Source organism: Paralichthys olivaceus, chromosome 9 (assembly GCF_024713975.1).
Source record: "Paralichthys olivaceus isolate ysfri-2021 chromosome 9, ASM2471397v2, whole genome shotgun sequence".
NCBI lineage: Eukaryota > Metazoa > Chordata > Actinopteri > Pleuronectiformes > Paralichthyidae > Paralichthys > Paralichthys olivaceus.
In genome coordinates, this window is record NC_091101.1 from 8,679,111 (window position 1) to 8,699,400 (window position 20,290).

The 20,290-nt window shown below is 42.3% G+C and overlaps 2 protein-coding genes across 15 annotated transcripts in view; one reads left to right on the forward strand and one right to left on the reverse strand.

The window, feature by feature from the left end:
* Nucleotides 1-665: 665 nt before the first annotated feature.
* On the reverse strand, nt 666-7,549 carry hdx (highly divergent homeobox). 8 transcript variants are annotated; one of them, XM_069531354.1, is made up of 11 exons: nt 7,140-7,549; nt 5,856-6,017; nt 5,329-5,475; nt 3,892-5,073; nt 3,751-3,807; nt 3,408-3,554; nt 2,500-2,698; nt 2,342-2,421; nt 1,593-1,700; nt 1,300-1,422; nt 666-1,194 (listed from the first exon to the last, which is right to left on the reverse strand). In XM_069531354.1, exons 2-11 carry the CDS (start codon nt 5,919-5,921, stop codon nt 925-927), a joined length of 2,379 nt encoding a protein of 792 aa, XP_069387455.1. In that variant the 5' UTR covers nt 5,922-6,017; nt 7,140-7,549; the 3' UTR covers nt 666-924. The 8 variants fall into 8 exon arrangements, with proteins under 8 accessions (XP_069387455.1, XP_019939024.2, XP_069387453.1 ...); XM_020083465.2 differs by having other exon boundaries at nt 1,593-1,703; nt 7,363-7,503; XM_069531352.1 differs by having other exon boundaries at nt 1,593-1,703; nt 7,150-7,280.
* A 1,495-nt stretch (nt 7,550-9,044) lies between these two features.
* Nucleotides 9,045-20,290, forward strand: part of LOC109637860 (connector enhancer of kinase suppressor of ras 2) — a 56,336-nt gene continuing 45,090 nt past the window's right edge. For 5 of the 7 annotated variants that reach the window (XM_069531754.1, XM_069531758.1, XM_069531756.1 and 2 more), the window contains exon 1: nt 9,046-9,429. In XM_069531754.1, the coding sequence (XP_069387855.1) occupies nt 9,366-9,429 (64 nt within the window). In that variant the 5' untranslated portion in view covers nt 9,046-9,365. Of the gene's footprint in view, nt 9,430-20,290 lie in introns of all 7 variants that reach the window. The other 2 variants (XM_069531760.1, XM_069531755.1) reach the window with 1 other exon arrangement.

The following is a 20,290-nucleotide window of genomic DNA, read 5'->3' on the forward strand; positions in this document are numbered from 1 at the left end:
CATGACATGCTGTGAGTGACATGCAAACATCCGGGTGACGTGATGGCACACTGGCTTGAGACTGAAATAGTCACTGACACTGTCACAGACAAGGAGGTTTTAATTCATGCTTTTGACGCAGGGGTACAAAAAATTAGGGGGTAAAAAATAAATAAAACAGTCTCCTGCTATAAATCTGAGGCTGTGATCTTACCGGTAAGTTGGATGTTTTAAAACCACTGTTTCATAAGCCTGTCCATCCCTAGTCCAGTGGAAATAAGAGGCTTAAAGCTCAGCTCTGCCCCCCCCCCCCCCCCCCCCCCACACACACACACACACACACACACACAAAATAAGATACTGACAGCTACAATTGGAATTATCTTGATGGGAAAGTAAAACAGATCTGTTATGTCAGGTTTATGCTCAAATCTTTCACCTCCAAAATTTGAAGGAGACCAGTTATTCATCTGAGTCGACAAACTGGATGGTGGCCCAGTAGTTTGACCTGTAAGACATTTAACCGATTTCTTGTCTTCAGATGTGATCTACAACAACCATTCTACAATTGTGACAGAATGAATTTGCTTGTAGCTTAAGACTTATTATAAACTGATAAGCGTTTAAGCTGATATAACCCCCTGTTTTGTACAGTCAATGACAAATGAGAGAGGCCCAGACGTAGATAAGTTAGAGGTCATTTATTGTTCTCTCTGGACTAGTCCAGAGCAAGGCGAATGATATGCAGTAAAAAAGGCCTTTGTCAGCCCAACAGTCATAGTGAAGCATCAATCCACAGGCACTGGGAGTGGAGAATGAGTTTACCAGAGTGTTTGTGTAAATGCATGATTCTGTCTTGTGTGAAACCAGATTCTTCAGCGTTGAGTGTGGAAACATATGTATAAGCATGTATGCGAGTGTGGGAGCTGATGTACACGAGATAAGTCACTTTTGTTCTGTAACTGCTTCCTGCATTTCCTCCTCTGATGCAGAGGGCTCAGTATGTTCCGATGTCGAACCGTCTTCATTTATGGTGACCAGCGGGACGTCTTCCTTTGCTACTGCTGGAAGAGGTTCTGCGCTGCTCACACCAGCCGCCGGGGAGTCGTCGTGGTTGGAGTATGCGTCTGCCGACTCTGCAGCAAGCTGGAATCCTCTCTCCACACTTGTGTCCCACTCCTGGTCTGAAGGCTGAGGTAGACTGGCCATGAGTTCCTAAACAAATATGAAACAGCAGAAAGTTAAAAACCTGTCGAGACTTACTTGAAGCTGATGTCCCAGGAAAAGTTATTGCTGTGAAAACACAGAATGTGATTGTACCTGCTGTCTCTCCAGGTCATTGTTTCTCACAGCGCTGAGCAGGCTTTTTGTGAAGCTTGCAAGCTCAAGGTATTTTTGTTTTTGGTTCTCTAGCTCGTGCTCTAAGAACTGCACCTCCTCGTGCTGCAAGTGAAGATATCAAAGAGGCAAAAAATAATTAAATGCTTGAGATGACACTTTTTATTCAGGATTTCCATTCTTGGCACTTCTGAGACCAGTAGACAGTCTAATAATAATAATTCAAATAGAGGATTTTAAATGCAGCCTCCAGGATAATCTGTGTGTGCTCTCACCTTGAATTCCAGCAGGTTCTGCATTTGCTCGAGGTCGGAAGCTATTAATTCACCATCATCGTCTACTTCTTCTTCTTCTGCTGCTTCGTCATCACCAATTACTTCAATCTTCTATTAAAAAACAGGCTGGATTAAATGTGACCTCATATTAAGGAAATGAGTTAGTTTATAACAGTGCTGTAAAAATGATGTTACATTAACTCATACTAACCATGAAACAAATATTGTGATGTGAATAATGTATCTTTCATCAGATAATCTTTGAAGAACAGCAATTAACTGCACTTATCCCTACAGAGAGGCTGCATTACCCTTCCTTTGTGAAATCTGTGTGACTACAGCCCTTTTGTCCTCTGTTAGCATGCTTGAAAGAAATTACTGATTGGTCAGAAAGTTATGAAAAACAAATGTGGAAAAGGTAGCATTTGATCTGGTGCACTGCAGAAGTTATCTTTAACACTAATATAAAAGCCCCTACAATTATTACTAAAATCTAAAACTGTAATCATGATATGAGAGGTGTAAGAATTCTAGAGTAAACAGGCTTACTAGGGAAATGTATCATGGTCAAAGTGAACATGACAAAGCCAGTGTTTTTTTTTTGACAACAGCTTGTGTGAACAATGTATTATTATTATTATTATCATTATTATTATATTGGAGTATGAACACTATCCCAGCCAGTGTCCAGTCTCAAGTGGCTACTTTTAATAAGGTTCTGTTGTAAAATCAGAGAAATAATCAAGTACCACATTATTGGCCGTTAAAGCAGCAATGGACACATCTGTTCCATCATCGTCATCTCTGTGTTGTGAGTCGATGGTTCCATCTAGATAGAATAATGCTACATTAATACTGAGATACACACATAGGAGATTGTGTGTGTGTTGCGTGCCTTCGCTCTTACCTTCAGACAAACAGATAGATCCCCCATCATTCAAGTCATCGCCAAGATCAGGCGTTCTGAGCCGCTCCTCATCAGGGCTGAGGGCCAGTGGAGATTCGTTACCTGGGGATGAGGTTGTAAATACAGCAGGGCCACCTTTAGGTGGCGGAATTTCAATACCCATGAGACGATACTTCCTCCGTCTGTTACTGATCCATGTCTGCAAATTAGAAAACACAAAAAGGACAAAATGGGTGTCAGTCATGGACTGAAGTACTCTAAATGTCATTGATTTCCATAAATGAATGTGATGAAGGTGAAGGTGGTCCAGGAAGATAACTCGAAAATTAGTCTCTTATTTCCATATCAACAATGAGTACCTGTTATACAGTAAATTTACTCCTGTAAACCTGATCTAAATAGGCAGTAAGCAGTTGCTTAAGTGGCTTTGAAGATAATCCTCACAGTGGTACACTGTACTGTATATCCATGCAGGCAGAGATTTTTCTTGTGATAAATATTCTAGTACGTGAGTTGGCAGTGGGTCATGTGTGTGTGTCAGGACTGAGAGACTATATTTAGTTCATCAGCATTCCTACTGTGGCCCTGATATATCTGCATGACTTTTACACAACTTTGTGCAAGTGTGTTAGAAAACTTCTGTGACCTAGAAAAGTTGCTCTTTCCTGTTTTCTTTTGTCTCAAAAAGGTCAGACAAGTCAAATAGTCTTGTTTTCACTAAAATGTCATACACCAGTGGGTAGACCACGTGAATAAGACTCAAAGGTTTCTCAGTCAACAAAACATCTCTCTAGTTTCGAGGATACTGCTGAGATCACGTGCCAGGAGGCAGCAAGTTCTTTTCTATGTTTCATTTAACACTGTTAATTAAGTAATTAAGTCATTTTCAACCTTGCAAAGGTGGATACCTTGACTATTTCAGTGTCTACATTGAGTTGGTTCGCTGCAGCAGTGATCTTTTCCCTGCAGACTGAGCCCAGGCTGGTCATGCCTCGGTCCCAATAGCGCTTCAGCTGGATGAGATCCCCATCACTGAACTGGGTCCGATCCTGCAGCTGAAACACACACACACCTCTGTTTGACAACATGATATGCACACCGTCCATAATGCCGCCTCAAAGTTTATCATAACTCTGAGCACACCTTTATGACCTACCAGAGAGACGGTTATGACTATAGTACGTTTAATGCTTTTCCCCCCTACATTAGATGTTCAAATTCTTCTGTTACAGCTGCCAAAAAAGCACTTACTGTTCTTTTTCTTGAGTTGCTGATAACCCAGGGGGCAGCAGACACACTGACTGAAGTCTGCACCCAGAGACAGACACATTCAGGTTACGTTTTTCAATTCACTTAGAAGGAAAGCGACAGCAGCACTTGAACCTAACGTACCTGTGAACTGGATTCCCCTGTAAATGAGGTCTGTGCTGTGACGGAATAGCTGCCCTGAAGTGTTGCGTTACTGTGAAGCAGTGTGGGTCTGGAGCTAGTCATAGGAGGTGTGACGCTTCCTCTCACCACAGACACTTCAGCCCTGATTGGGCTGCCTAACGTGTGCTCCCTGTGGATGTGTGTCTGAGCGGCCATGTTTGACAATTCCTCCTCCCTTTGCCACTCATCTGCTTCATCTCCAGTCTCCATGGCGATGGAGAAGTTATGACAGGAATCCAGAGGGTGAGGCACACACCCATGACTCTCCTGTACTCTCTGAGTACACTCTGGTCCAGATCTAAGTCGGCCCCCCTCGACTTTTTCTGACATGGTGTAGACCTGCTGAATACGAGGTGTCTGTTCAGGGGGAGGAGCAGAGTTTTTGACTGGGATGGAAACCTGTGTCTTCTGTGGTGCAGGGGGTTGAGGCTGGGGGTTGGAGTGAGGTCTGGGTTGAAGCTGAGCTTGGGATTGCGAGGAAGAAGACCAAGGGCGCGTTTGTGCTGTACCGTACTGCCTAGTCCAGCTGTGAGGTACTACTCCTGCACTCACCCCTGCTTCCCCGAGGGATGAAGTTCCCTTCCTGACGGCAGTGTAGACTAAAGGCCCTGAAGCAGAAGTGAGGGATGGGAGATTCTGAGAGAGGGACATCAGCTTGGAGTGGAGGGGTGAGGAGGTGGAGCTGTTCCTGCTCTGCAGGACCTGGTTGATCAGAGATGAGGATGTGTGCGCAGAAAGCGCAGGGTCTGACTGACTGGGGGGGGCTGTGGGTCTTGGTCGGGAGCGTGGGACGGAGTTCAGAGAGTAGATCCCAGTCAGTATGACGTCATTGTTGTTGTTGTTGTTGTTGCTGCCGCTGCTGAGAGGAGAGGACGAGGAGGGAGAGGAAGATGCTGACGAGAAAGTAGGGAAGGATGACGATGGAGGAAGAAGGTGCATACGATTCTGGATGTTCCTTGCTACAGCCATCTCAGCAGGAAGCAGCGCCCCTGCTGCCATGCTATGATTGGACAGTGCACCTCCGGCTAGTGTGTGATTGGAGAGTAGCCCCCCAGCGAGGCCATGACTGGATAAGGAATGAGACATGCCTCCATTCTGGTCTACCTTGGAGGCAATCTTACGTCTTTTGTTGCCAACCCATGTCTGCAGGGAGAAGAGCAATCATCTCAGTAACATCCATTAAAAACACTATACAAAACACCGCAGGGACAAATTCTGCAAAGTCAGAAAAAGTTATGCCTCTGGACTAAAGAACTCACCGACTCATGACCTTAATTACTTGCCACAGTAATACACAGGCATCCCTTATTAAAAAAAACAAAGCACAAAAGTGCAACACAAATCATTCTGAAAGGTGCTACCCCCCATTTAACACATGAGCACATTTTATGGGCCTACCCGAACCACGCTGAAGTCCAGTTTGGCCTCCTGAGCACATTGGAGTATTAGCTGGAAGCAAGCCTTGCTCTGATTGGTCATCCCACTCTCATAGTAACGTTCCAGGATCCTCTGCTGTTCAGGTGTGAATACTGACCGCAGGTTCATCTGAGAGACAACCACATGAAGAGCAAATAAAACTTACAGCTCACTCTCAGATTAGCGTCTTGAAGTTTAGAACTTCACAACACTTGTACAATTTACTTTTGTCAGTGAATGCAGTAAATTATGAGGGGTTTCGTACTCTGTTTAATTCCCCAAAAAATCACACTATTTTTTTCAAATGTGAATAGATTTAGCAAATGCACCAACTATTATATAACTTCATCAACCAAAATGTCACAGTCTCAAGATTACAAATGTTTAAAATCCATAAATATTGTAAGACTGATATAAGTATGATTAACATTATTTAAGTAATAGTAAAATCCTGTGAACCGTTTTTTCTCTCTTATACTGAAATGCAATGTGTGATACAGGCTACTCACAGTCTGCAGGCCACGTCTCTGTGGCCACGCATCCATTGTGCTACTGGAGGGGAACGGGGCAGCCATGCAGGTCACAGCAGAACCTCCATGTTTCTAGGTTGGCACATATCTGATTGCTGTCATCCTGTCTCAGTGTACCTGGCACACTTCTGGGTAGTATGGCTGGGGAGGAAGCACAGCAAGACACTAAGTTACAAAGGAGTGACAACCAATCCATCAAACAAGGCCGCCTCATTATGAGCAACACGATCAGTTTCCTCTCATTATAAAGAACCAGCCAACACATAGTTACATCCAACAATAGGGAACAACAACTGGACACGCTGTCAGTCAAAGTATAATAGGCAGGGACAAAGCTGCAGTGTTAGAATAAATAACATCAATCAAGCTGATATGTTGTGCCAAACTAAACGTTGCTCCATTGATTTATTTCTCTATTGTATTGTAGTAATAACAGTATCAAAGTCCAATATGTATTGATATAATGATTTTTCATTCTCTGTCTTTAAAGAGTTTAAAACTACAACATTCAAACAGGATACAAATATTAATAAAATGTTAATATGAATATCGCTTGATAACATCTTGATATAATTTCGCTCAGCACTATTATCAGCTGATAACGTTTTAAAAGAATGTGTTGTATCCGACTTTTTTTTAGCACAAACAAAACATGGATTGTTTGCATCAGCAAAAAAGTCTGGAAATTATAATACATGTTATTAACGGGATAAAACGCTTGTTTAAAACTGATTTAATTTTAACACAATCTTGTTAAAATAGCCTTTCAAAATAAAGTGGGTGTAAACAATCAATTGTGATGCTCGGATTTAACTCACTTTGAATGCACTAAACAAAGAGGAATCTGTAGTTACTGTGTTATGAGCGGGGTTCGTGTCAAAGCTGTGTTATGTTGGTAGGAGAAAATAAAGCGAAGTGACATGCTCGGTTAAAGTGATGAGGACTAACATAGAGCTGATAAAAACACAGTAGTTTAGAAAACACAGAGACACACAGGGGAATGTTGTGTGGCCAGCAGCAGCAGCAGCAGCAGCAGCTTTATTTTGGCAGGCTGTCTGCGCATGGCCACAGTCAATAACATCACGGAGAATTAGCCAACACACAGTGAGTCCGTCGGGTTAGCAAACAGCCCGGTGACTCACAAACACAACCAGCACACAGGAAGCACATGCCACAACTTCACGACTCACAGCCAGACAGTAAACAAACCGGGGACGCGCCGCATCACCACAATGGCCACACGCGCGCAGACACACAGCTCACGTTAGCTTACAGGCCCGAGCGGCCATATCTGAGCCGAGCCAGCGTTAGCCACCATTAGCCTAGCTCTCCCACTGGATAGCCGCGGCTAAACTTTTCCTTCAAATCTGTGATTTCTCGACCCCGCCGTGGTCGTTCTCGATGACCCGGGCTTTCCGGCGCAGGCGAGCGCGTAGCGACTCGCGATGACCCGGAGCCCGAAGTGAAATCACGTCCCGGCGCTTACCATTTGTGATGTCAAAAAATCAGACGGCACGTTCAAATTCAGCAGATTTCTCCACCAGTCCCCTTTGCGAGACAATGAAATCAGAACGTCCGATCATCAATTCTAATCATGATTGTGACGTGAGCGCAGACAGGAGCCAATGGGAGCTCGAGATCACGGCTGTGACATTCGGAAAGGGCTGAAAACTGAGCAGCGCGGTCCCGCCCACCATTGACTTTGTTCAGCGGGCTGCCGGAGGAGGAGGAGGTCACTGTTTCCTGTGGCTGGATGTGTGAGTGAGCCCGCTGCTGCTGCTGCTGCTGCTGCTGCTGCAAACAGGAGACGTTTACATGGACTATGTGACTCCACACCACCAGCATGGATCACTGTTTAAACACACTGCAGGTGGTGGGATTCAATTTGTAGCCTTTTCTAGTTATTGATGGATTGTTAGACTTTGACAGGAAAAAGTTGCACATGATTGATTTTTTTATTGCCAAAGGCAGAAGTTTAGTAAAGGTTAAAATGCACTCATAAATAAATGTGTATCTCGTAAAACTGCCATCACTGCATTTATATAGTTATTCAAATAGACCAAAATAAGTTTGATTGATTAATATTATTTAGATAACATTTGTTCTATTTCTTTCATTAATTAAGATTACATGTGGTACTCTCTTATTCCAGCCTGATGCATTATTGGAATGCTTTATTCTTTAAACCAGAAAGTCTGACCCTATGCCAATAATGTTAGCACATCCTCAGACTGCCATATTCACTAGTATGACCACTCAACTTATTATTACTTTGTAGTGACATGTGATGATGATGATGATGAAGATGATGACTTGTTATTCAGACTGTCTCCCTGAACTTTAATGCTTTATATGAGCAAATATGCACAACAGCAGTAAAGACTGTTCATCCTAATCCCTGTGTTTCATTTGTTCGTTGTATGTATGAAGGTGTGTGTGTATGTGTGTGTGTATTATTGATTTGGCATGTTTCCATTGCATCCACTGTCTTCCCTTATATTTCATTAGAAATGATCTATGGTGGAAAATATTATTAAAAAGTAAAAATGAAAATATGCAATGTATTTGTGTGACCCGAATCACTGTGCCATTGAGCCTCCATATTTGTCTGTACGGTAGAGTGTGTGTGTGTGTGTTTGTGTGTGTGTGTGTGTGTGTTAGGGGGTGGGTGGGGGGTATCTTCTTTAATCCATGACGTCACCTGTGTCCCAGGTACGCAGCAGGGGGCGCTGTTCCTCACAGCTGAGCAGCGTGCATGCCACAGGAGCGCCTGACAACTGATGCTGATTTTCTCATCCGTGCATATGAACCTTGTCTTGCTGTGGGATTTAGCACGACCTGCACACGCGTGGACGTGTCACTATAAGTGCAGCACATTCCACATAATTTATGGAAATAATAGTAATAATAATGCTATAGTGTGTCCATACTGCAGTTTTGAAATATATTGCGTCTTCACAATACCTTACTCTTTCTGTATGTATGTGCATGTGTGAGGGGGACATGGAGGGATAGAGAAAGAGGGACAGAGAGATCCTCCCTATATGGTGTGCGTTGCACCATTCCCTGGTCCGTATTATGAGTGGTGGCCCTTGTGATGCTGCAGCGAGGCGGGCGGGAGGAAGAAGAGGAGAGGGGAGGGGTCGCTCCATCCCCTCGCGCCCACCGTATCCACTTCTCACAGAGCGCGAGCTGCTGGCGGGAAGGCACGAGAGAGAGAGAGGAGGAGAGAGAGAGAGAGACGAGGGAGGGAAGAGAGAGCGTGTGCTGTGTGCGCGCGTGTCTCTGTGTGTGCGCGTGGATTGCACCACCGCATCCCGTTCACCGTTTCTGCAGGCGGCCATGCTCCGATGGACAGAACAAAACTGACGAGCTTCTCTGTTCCTACAGATGTGTCCACCGCCGTGTCATTCCAGATGTGACTGACAGGTCGTTGTATGTCGCCCGCATTGAGTCCTGCGCCGTTCACCTCGGAGAGACTGTGACACCATGGCTTTGGTTATGGAACCTATAAGTAAATGGACACCAAAGCAAGTTCTGGACTGGATGAAAGGTAATATTCTGATCCGTTCCTTTGCACCAGGCTGATGGTGTTCATGCATGATTGTGGTTGGAGTGAGGAGGAGGATGGTGGTGATGATGATGGTGAGGGCCACAAACTGTGCTGCATGTGTGCGCTCCCCTATCCTGCAGGCTGATGCGTGACTGTGTAAGTGACCACTGTGGGGAACGATTTAAGTCACTGTAAAGTGTGGGGTAAATGTGTTGGAGCCGGTGCAGTGAAATGGATGTCCTCCCTTCCAAGAGGCAGGGAGTGGAGGCTCAGCATTCTGTCATCTCGCCTGCTTGAGAGCGCACCCCTCGTACAGCCAAGCCTATAGGCTCCTGCTGCTGCTGCTGCTGACTCCATCCCCACCATCCTCCTCCTCCTCCTCCTCCTCCTCATCATCAGCAGCAGAACACCTCTTATCAATGAAGCCGGGGAGATATGTCATCTGCTCTGCCACTCACTGGCACATGCTGAAAAGTGCGTACCACAACTCGCTGCGTGCTTGAGCGCGCGCCTGTGCTCGTGCGTGTATGATTAATGTAGCTAACTGCATGTAACCCCCCCTTCCCCACACCCCCAAATCCCCCAATTCTGGCCGTACAGTCAGTTTCAGCACCGTGGACAGCGCAGTGCCTCCTGCCGTATAAGGGGGGAAAAAAGCACGGAACACACACACACACACACACACACACACACACACACACACACACACACACACACACACACACACGGATCACACACACACTTTTTTTCTCTGTTGCTCGCTTTGCTGGCAAGAGATAGGCTGCTTCCCCTCAAATAGACAGTATGAATGAGTAATCACCAATCATGCGTGTCTGCATAAGTGTGTGTGAATGTGTGTGTGTGTGTGTGTGTGTGTGTGTGTGTGTGTGTGTGTGTGTGTGTGTGTGTGTGCGTGTGTGCGTGCCAGTGCAATTGCAGGATCTGTTCTCACACACTGGTCAGCAGCTTTACGGAGCCGCGAGAGAAACTGTGGTGGGCCTGTTGGCAGACAATGGAAATGGAGAGACAGGGTGTCCGCAATCCCTTTACATAGGAGAATGACTTAATCACTATACTTGTGTGATGACTCAAACCAGTGTCCCTATATATTTGTGATTTCTGTGTCACACATAGAACTGATCATTTTTCCTGCTTAATTCTACTTGAGTTCCTAAAACTCCACATTGCTGCAGTTCCCTTTTCATTATGGTGGAAGTACTGATGTCTGAGATTAGAAGTCAAGGTGGTTGATGGGCCCTCAGGGGACACGGCGAGGGAGAGTATTTGGGATGCGTTGAGTTAAGTGATTACGACGGTGTTCCTGGTTTTATAATTGCTCTCCTCAAGCAGCCAGTGGAGTTACAGCTCCGTCCTCTGATCCATGCAGTGTTCATTTGGAAAGCTCTGCTCCTGCACCATTCATTAAGAGAGGCTGAGTTCAAATTTGATTGGAGGTGGGATTACTTACAGGCCAAATTAACATTTTGCAATATGGGGAATGCAATAAAAATGTTGATTTTGGTTCAGTTTTTATAAGCCACTTGGTATGATTGCTGTATTTGTGCACACAGGTTATCTAAAAGTGAAACAGAAAGGGTGATCGCATGAGCCATTACAGAAACTCATAGCCACATGCAGATTTTTTAAAAGCATTACCACATGCTCAAATACAATCCTGCATGTGGAAGTTATGTGCATTTCATCCAAGGTAATTCTCAGTAAAGCAAAGATGTAGAAAAATGTAGACAATGGCACGGGACACTCGGTTGGTGCAACTGTTTAATGTTGTTGCTGTTACACCCTTGGTCTCCTCTGTTCTTTGAGAAGCATCTTGTGGCCTCTTTCAGATGTAGAGCTGGGCCTCAGAGATTCACCAGCGTCTCCCAGTGTAGTCCCTGTTCTTCTGAAGCTCTCTGCTTTTTCCTGTGGGGCTCAACATAGAGGCCCTCAGTGGCAGGCTTGTGCTCAGATCTAATTTTCTTTAGGACTAAAGCAAAAGGCGAAAAGGCTAGCATTAATCTGTACATTAACACAGGCTTCACTTTGGCCTCTATTTCTTTATCTCTCTCACACTGAGCCTAGTAATCTTCTGCCATTCGTAAGGAGCAGTGACACTCAGACATTCTTTCATTGTACTTAAACAGTTGCTCTTGCTTACCACAACACAGCATAGTAGTTTAAATGTAAACAGATATAAGAGACATGGGTGCAGGAAGCAAACATTTGTCCTCACCTATCATTTTAACAAATCACTGTTATCTTTTCAATCTTTCAGGATAGAAATAGAATAGTTGTACCCCTGTAAATTATAGCAACACCTTTATCCAACTTCTTTGTCCTATTTTAATCTTCATTATGTGGTCCTTTAATGTTTGCTTTGCAATGTTCCTACAACATCCAACATCCCCAGTGGAGAGATGACAAAGGTCCCCAGTTAGACACATACTGAGGACTCCACGGTCACTGGCGCCCTGATGTCTAAGCCATGGGGGCATCCCTCATGTGTCACAAAACTTACAAAATATATATATAATTTCCAGAAATAACAATATTCTCACAATTGCCTCCATTGAGGGCTAAAAATATAGATTTAGAATAAATAATTTGACATAAATCCTCCCGATAATAAAAAATATTGCTGATCAAATTCTAATGACCAGTAAGATTCATTACACAAACTGCTTTTGCCTTGGATTGTGTAACTGATTTTTGTAATCTATATAATATGCATTCACAGGCCTTCATAGATTTTAGGAATGTATTATCTTTTGGTAAATTGGAATTCAGAGTGGACATTCTTCTGATACATATACAAAAATATATCTCTACTTGATTTTGGTCTGTGTTACAACCAGTATCTTGATAATTCACTGAAGTACTTTACTAATGTAAAAATATTTAATTATGAGTGAAATAATAATACAATTATTCTTAATTGGTTATTCCTTTTAAAATGTACTTGAGTAAAGTAATCCGAGTTAAAAGTAACACAAATTGGAAAGGATAAGGAAGTTTAAGTTGTGTGCAAGTACACTTCGACCACTTTTGGTTAACCTATGGTAGCTTTGCATTTAGGTTGACCTATTGAGATTATCTGCTTGTACTGATTAAAGATTTATCATGGAGATAAATTTGGATCTGCACTCTTTAGGAACCCATTCCTTCCACAGAACCACAAGTTTTTGGGCAGGCTGCACAAGCTTTATCCGTCCTGGTGGACAGCCCAGTCCTGTCATATGAAAGAATGTGGGACAGAGGGATGGGAAACTCTGCAGTCCTATCGAGAAATCCTGACACAGCTCGCTACCAGGCCAAGCAGACTATACAGTATTTCTCACTGCTGTAGAAGAACTGCTCCAGCAGCAGAACACTGGTGAGGCTCACAGAAAGATGACTCATTTGTTTTGATTTGAACACCCACACAAGAGGAGTTTCCTCCGTGGGTGTGCATGTGTGCGTGCGTGCAATGATATGTATCTGCTGGGGCGTGTGCAGATGCAATTGATGTGTAAAGTATGACGTATATGGATCTGTGCTTCGACGTTGAGAGACAACAAAAAAATGGACTTCTCCTCCGGAGCTTCGTGCTGTGAACACCTCATAAGATCATCCTGTGCTTTCAGGTGCATGATATCGGCAGCCTGCTGATGCATACATTGACAGGGAAGTGAATAAGACAGTTTAGTTTTCCTGCAGTAATTACTCTTTTCCTATTTGTGTGTTGATGCATTGTAGGGACTGTGAATGACCATATAATGTGAAGCACGGCAGGACAATTGAATTTAACATTTAAGCAGGAAATGCTTTATCCCTCATTGAAAGAGTCCCTTGGATGTTATCCCCTTTGGAGTCCAGAACCATGTTCGCTACTGTTCCATATAGTGTGTCCCCCAATTTTGTCTCCTGCTGAGATGGTAAGGAAGTCTGTGCTGGAAGACATGCTTCCCCTGGCTCTGACTGTGTGCTTGTTGTAGTTTCAGCTGCATTAAAGATTAAAGAGCATGCCTTATTATGGAGAAACAGGCACGTACTCAACGCACGCACACACACGCAGAGAAACTCCTCCAGTCCTCCATTTTCATACACAAGACAAACGCAGAGGTGCATGCTCTATGTGTGGATGCACACGGATACATGCACTGCACTGAGGGAGGCACATGTTCACTGAAATACATTAGTATGTATCTACAGTATATGCACACTAACACACATGCACTGACACACCAACTCTGGAGCAGCAGCTTTAAGTGGGGCATCAGTAGTCATGGAAACCAGATCTGATCGTGTCGGAGTCAGAGCACATGTCATAAGATGGGGAAGCAGCAACACACTCAGACTCCCAATTCAAATCCTATATGCCACACATACAACACGCAGCAGGTGCAAATGCACGTAGCATTTAAACACACACACACACACACACACACACACATGCAGGCACGTAAGAGCCTCCCCCTCAGTTTTACAGCCCTGAATGAGAGAGAAGTAGAGGGTAGGAACATGGATTCAGAAATGGGGAGGTGCAGAGCGAAATGAAAGGCTGAGGAGCCTAAGATGGGGGAGGAAGCAAGTGAGTGTGTAAGGGGAAGGGTGGGCATGACGGAGAAAGACAGAGGAGAGCACAGAGGCAACGGCAGAGCGGTGGAGAGAATGGGAGATGCAGTGGGCATCATATCAAAGGACCCGCTCTATCCAGCTGCTCGGACAGAGGAGCCTGTGTGTGTGTGTGTGTGTGTGTGTGTGTGTGTGTGTTTGTGTGAAGATGTTTGCATGTGCTTTACTGGATTGATTTTGCACCTGTTGTTCAGAGGGCTGCAGTTTTACTTGCAAGCATATTTACCCTCCAGAAAATGTTTCTCGGTCTAAGTTTCACTTGAGGTTGCATGATATACAGACAGAGGCACAGATTTCTGAATGAAAATTCAGTTTTACATGAGAGCTCACAATGAGGAGAAACTCACTTAAAGGATCAACTTAGATTACAAACCTAGATTGTGAATTAAAGCATTTATGCTGTTGTAGTATCCAGGATTACTGCCTGGAGTGGACGGTTTATTTCAGCTTAGTTGTCATCACTTTACTGCAGAGCAGGGTTACGGTCTGTTTAAGCTCAGTCCAATGGCTGCAAAAATGTTCCAGAATCATAAAAATCACTTGATTGAATTATCCTCATGGCATCATGGGTACTGAGTCATTTGATTTGATCTTTAAGACAGTGATATCATTCTCACAAAGCATACAATATATCTGGTAGCACAGATAGCTAATTATTATGAAGCTCATTATTAAATAATGAGATTTGTATTAACCACAACAAATGGTACTTGGAGAGTACAGTTCTTTTATGAAAGCACATTTAAATTCATCAGATCCACATTTTATTTAGATTTGCACCAAATTGCACACACTCATATATAACAGTCCCCTAAACATAGCCAACCTTTGATCAACATGCATAAATTATTCTAAGAGAAACCAATACAAATTTTAAAAAAAATTCAACCTCCTTGGCAGATGTTATTAAAACAGGACTAATCACTCAGACATCAGGGATAAACAATAGTCTAAGCAGCCACAGACAATTTAGAAAGAAGGTCAACTACAGGCAGGTACACATGTTTCCTATGTACTATAAGCTGCTCACTGCAAATGGAATAGTTTAATAATTTATTATTTAATAATTCATCCTGTGTCAATACATTTTTTTGGCCTCTTGCAGGAAGATTAGTAATCTCTGAACACAACACGGATGTATTATCACCTAATGTATGTACCTGAACTGCTTGCAAATAGTTGCCTCTTGACACATCTAGTTGATAAAAAGCACCATGAACATTAATTAGAATGTCTCTAGGAACTCAACTAACAGTATTCAAATTAGTCACTCGTTTTTGCTCTGTTTTGCAATTCACTAGCTTATCAGGGCAGAAATCTTAAGCTGTAAAATGCTATATGCTAAATACGCCACCACTTTCACAAGCTAGTCGTTACATATGTCAGTGTTGTTTGGTGCTGGGCAAGTAGCAACAGTGGGTTTATTAGAGCTTTTTCTTTGTGAAAGCAGTTTTCCTACATGTGCCTGGAAACAACACAGATGAGAACTGTGAGACTGAACCAAAACAGTATATTTATGACCCGAAACACCAACACAAAGCAGTTGGAAGAGGTGCACAATGTTATGATAACAACAGCAACAACAACAACGAAACCAATATCAACCAATTTCAACAAAGCCGTTCCAAAGTTCTTCAAAGAGGACAAATACAAACAGGAAAACAAATCATCAAAGACAGGAAGCAAATGAAAACAATGTCATTTAAAATCAAATGTAGCAAATGATATAATACAAAATCTAAACTCAAAGATAAAATAAAATAATTTAATTTGAAATTATGACAAAATAAAAGGTTGCAAGAAACATAAGTAAACATCAAGTAAAAGCCATTTGATATATATATGTACATTACAAAGAAATGAAGGGAACTGCTACAGTGCACATTTTAACCTATTTTCTTGTATGAGAAAAGTTAGGAAGTGTGAGCAAAGCTAAATGTCATTATCACACTTCCAGCCTGATTGCAATCACGTCAAATTCTCTTAGGTCGGTTAGATCCTCCGAGTCATGTTCTGCTCCTCTGAACTCCTTGCAGCTTCCTGGTTGACCCTGTTTCCCTTCGTCCTGTTTGTTCAGATTGCCTCTTGACACCTTCCTACTCGCTGGATTTCAGAGAGGAGGCCGTGTTGCACTTGAAAGCTCATATACCAGGGAGCTAAAATGCCATCATAAGAATATTCTGTCATGATGTGATGAATATTTCACAGTAGGAATATTTTTAGTGGGTGTTGTGTCTTTTCTTCGCACTCTGAGGCACTTACTCCTGCTGGAAGCTCACAGATGCGGCAGCAAGGCAATGGGATGGGAGCTGCTGCTGCCTACCTTAGCTTTTAGCCCGGCCTCCACTCTGACCCAAACATGCTCTCAGAGGAAAACATAGGTCTGACAGTTTGATTTCAGTTGATGTTAATGGCCAAGCAGCGGAGTCACTGCTATGTTCAATTTGTAAATGAAGTCTCTATTTTACTGTGGCCTTCAACAAGCTTTGAGTCAGTGTGCTGAAAACATCTATATGCTACAGTTTGTGTGTTTGTGTGTGTGTGTGTACTCCTTAGCCCAGCATCAGTGCAGGGTCCTGAGGGGAAGCAACTGCGGTTCCCTCTCTTCTGCTCGGAGGCCTCTCTTGCTCTGGTTGCTTGGCAACCCGCGTGTTTCTGCCAGGGAGGGGTTTATTTTGTCCAGGAATGAGGAAAAGATTGGAACGAGTTGCATGAAATGTGGATGTAGCTGTCAACACGAGATGCTCGCTCAAGCCTCAGCGTGGTGATGGCTGGAATCAAGGGATCCTTCAGTGTCTCCTATTGCGATGAATCAATTTCACTCACTCAAATATATATTTTCATGTGAATAAGGGGGAAGAAATATAAAAAAATCAAGTGCCTCTGTGGTAACGCTGGGGTTTAGCATTTTTCTGAATAGAAATACAGAATCCATGGAACCTTTTTTTTAATACACGATACCTACACCCTGCAGTACAACCAGTGATGATAAAAAACACTTTTTAAGTATTTACTTTTATTGTTTTTTGTTTTAGCTTTCAATAAATCTATGGAACAAAAGTTTCTCAATATTTTTAATTTGCTACTCAAACATTTATAATTATAGTAGCCTAAAAACATAAATTGAGCTTTGCCAGACATATTACATATTGTCTACAATGCTACACATCCAGCTAAATGTTATATGTGTTGCTTTTTGCTAATTTAAAGAGAGAAAAATGCTTTAAAACAGATTTAAATCCCTTAAAATGTGCTTTTATATATAGTTTATTTCTCTAAATCATGTCTGTCACTATTTATTGAGAGATAAACAATACAATAACACTTCCATTATTATCATGTACATGTATATCATGTGTAATATTACGTTTGTCATCATGTGCAACACTTTCATCTCATTTGTCATTTTGAACACTTATTACGTTGCTATTGTTATTTATTACTTTGATCTGGCACAATTTCCTTTAATTAATAAAAGGTCTATGTAATGTTATAGTATGTTATGTTATGTTATCTTATCTTATCTACCAAATGTGCTTCCAAAGGAGTCCTTGACAGTGAAGTAAACAACAGTTAAAACATTTGTGTTCCAAAAGGTTTGTGTGTTAGTGTGAAAACATGAGGGATATGCAGGCAAGGACCTGGTTCAGCAAATACTGTTCAATATCAAGCTCATAAAACACGGCAGGAAAAACAATATTTACAGGAAACACTCCAGACTGGGCTGCCAGCACCACCTGAGCAGAGGCCGCTGCAGTGGAAGCTGGTGGAAGCACGATTTCAATCTATGGTTAAGCTTTGATAAAATATCTTACTCCCAAGTCAGTAGCTATAGCTCTCAGGGGAAAGTATAGCGAAGCTGATTACATAGAGAGTCACTAAATTACTTTGTGTTTATTTCTGATGCACACATGCTAGGATTTGTTTGCCTCCTATTACACTGCATGGCCTTCTTAAGTCTGAGGCCAGTTTTCATGTTTCCTGCTGCTACAAAACATTCAGAAGTGAGAAAGTTTCATCGTGGCACGAAAAAAGTATTTCTTATTGTCTGACCCATGTCACAACTGCTGCAGATTTTGACTAACAACATTTACAGGATTTTAAAATCGAGAACTATGTGGCGAGTTGCCGCACTGACTAACACGACCCTGGTGCATTGTTTTGTGTGTGTGTGTGTGTTTGTGAGCACCATGTGATATTTCCAGCTGGCATATGAACTCAGCAGATGAACCCAGATCAGCTGTTTGTCCTCTAGGGGAGGTGTTCTGACTCATGGGATTGGCTCACAGCTGTGTGTCACACTGCGTATGTATATGTGTGTGAAAGTATGCCTGTATTTACATGTAAGTCAATCCTATATGTTTGCTCGTGCCAGTACGTGTGAATGGGAGTGTCCACATCTATTTGAAACAACAGATCCCAACAAAACATATCTTGAACAACAAATGCACTCACTGCAGTCGATGCTGCAGCCCCATTCATCTACAGTATGTGTGTGTGTGCTGCAGGAGCAGACGTAGTTATAGTAGCAGGCTTTCCCTGTGGAAGCAGGGGTAGTCAGCCTGGACCACTTTGATTCTTTATTCATCACCTCACTGTATAATTTAAATACTTTATACACCTCTGTATGTGGAGAAAGGAAAGAAAAGAGAGGGAAAAAGGTGTAACATTTAATGAGTGGACACCAGGAGGACGACTGAAGTGATGGCTAGAATACTAACTGTGATAAAGTAATGCATTTTTTTTTCCATCTGCAGAGATTCTCAGATATAAATGAGGTCAAGTAATTCATTTGCATTATGATTACATATAGCCATAATGTTAGGATATGGCTAAAACTAAAGAGTGTTACCAGGCCTCAGAGGGACCAGGGGTGTGAAAATGGCAACCCAGTCTCATCTCAAAATGTGTAATAGCTATGTTGGTCCACTGGGCAAAACGTAGTAATGTCACAATCCAGCCTCTCAAATTGTGAGATGCTTACGTTTCTTTTTGCATTGTTTGTTTTGCATTGGCCTGTGCCCACGTCACGTGGCTCTCAAGTTCCTGTCTGCAAAAACATGACCAACAGTCCTTGTATTTTCAGATAGAAATGTCATTTTAATACACAGTTTGGGAATTAAAATACATTTTGATAACATTTCTAGTGAGAAATGTGCCCTTTACTTTCACAATCTTCACCCAGTTCATGTCTATGATCTATATTTTATTAGTTATCATGATTATTTTTTCCAATCTCACCAGAAAATTGTAGGACTGTTTTTTATCATAAAACAATGGGCAGACAAAAGCGTAGGCATCTCACAATTCGTTCAGATTGTGACATTACTACATTTTACCCAGTGGACCAACATAGTTATTAAACGTTTTGAGATGAGAATGGGTGTGAAATGGTGACACGTGAGTGGGAGGGAGTGGCAGGAGAAATGAGAAGGAGATGCTCTGGTCTGGGAGGAGCATCAATCTGCACTTGTGCATATCTCTATCAACACTGCTGGTGATACACAGGATAATCATTTTACATTCACAAGAAATAGCTTACACTCTTCACCCTTCCACATGTCTTTGTTTTCTCCATGCATTTGCACTCAGGTCTTCTCTCCTTCCACCTGCAGCTGCCTCAGACTCAGGCTTGCAACTTCATTTATCTGTCTTCCCAGTGTTGATTCAGACTTCCAAATATGATGATCATCTAATTAACATTATGTGGCACTCAGTGATAAGCTGTTTATCCTTTTTTACGGTTCTTATTTGTCGTAATAAAAAATAACTCCATCCTCTTTTGCTCAGCTCCTGCTGTCTTTATCTACAGTTTAATACGGAACAATAATTTATTATTTAATGTATTTCCCTCTTGATTGTTGTGGAGTTGTAGAAAGTTCAGAGTGACATCAAAAGTAAATACTCAAATATAGTAAAAGTCTCAAAATGTACTTTTTAATTTAATATGTACTGTTCGTACATATTAAAACAGAAGCAGTTTTAAGTTTTGAAAACATCATAATGTCTATATGTGTTGAAATATTAGATGTATCAACATCTGTTTGTAGCCAACAACTGACAGAAAGTACAATGAAATAATATTTTAACAATATTTATTTTCAGTTCCCATTGAATTGGAGGCTTTCTAAATAAGTACTCTAATAAAATATACTCTAATAAAATATAAATGCTAATTTCTCCTGTAAAGACTACAAAAGCGGTGCTGCTGGGTCTAAAAAGGACAATTCTCAATGATTTATCAGTT

What these genes read in the sequence shown, in the direction of transcription:
- hdx (XM_020083465.2), bottom strand. Translation starts at nt 5,921, where the DNA reads ATGGCTGCCCCGTTCCCCTCCAGTAGCACAATGGATGCGTGGCCACAG. An exon ending in TAGACACTGAAATAGTCAAG is followed by an intron (nt 2,699 to 3,407) that starts GTATCCACCTTT and finishes TCTAATTTGCAG; the next exon opens with ACATGGATCAGTAACAGACG. An exon ending in ATCTATCTGTTTGTCTGAAG is followed by an intron (nt 2,422 to 2,499) that starts GTAAGAGCGAAG and finishes TATTCTATCTAG; the next exon opens with ATGGAACCATCGACTCACAA.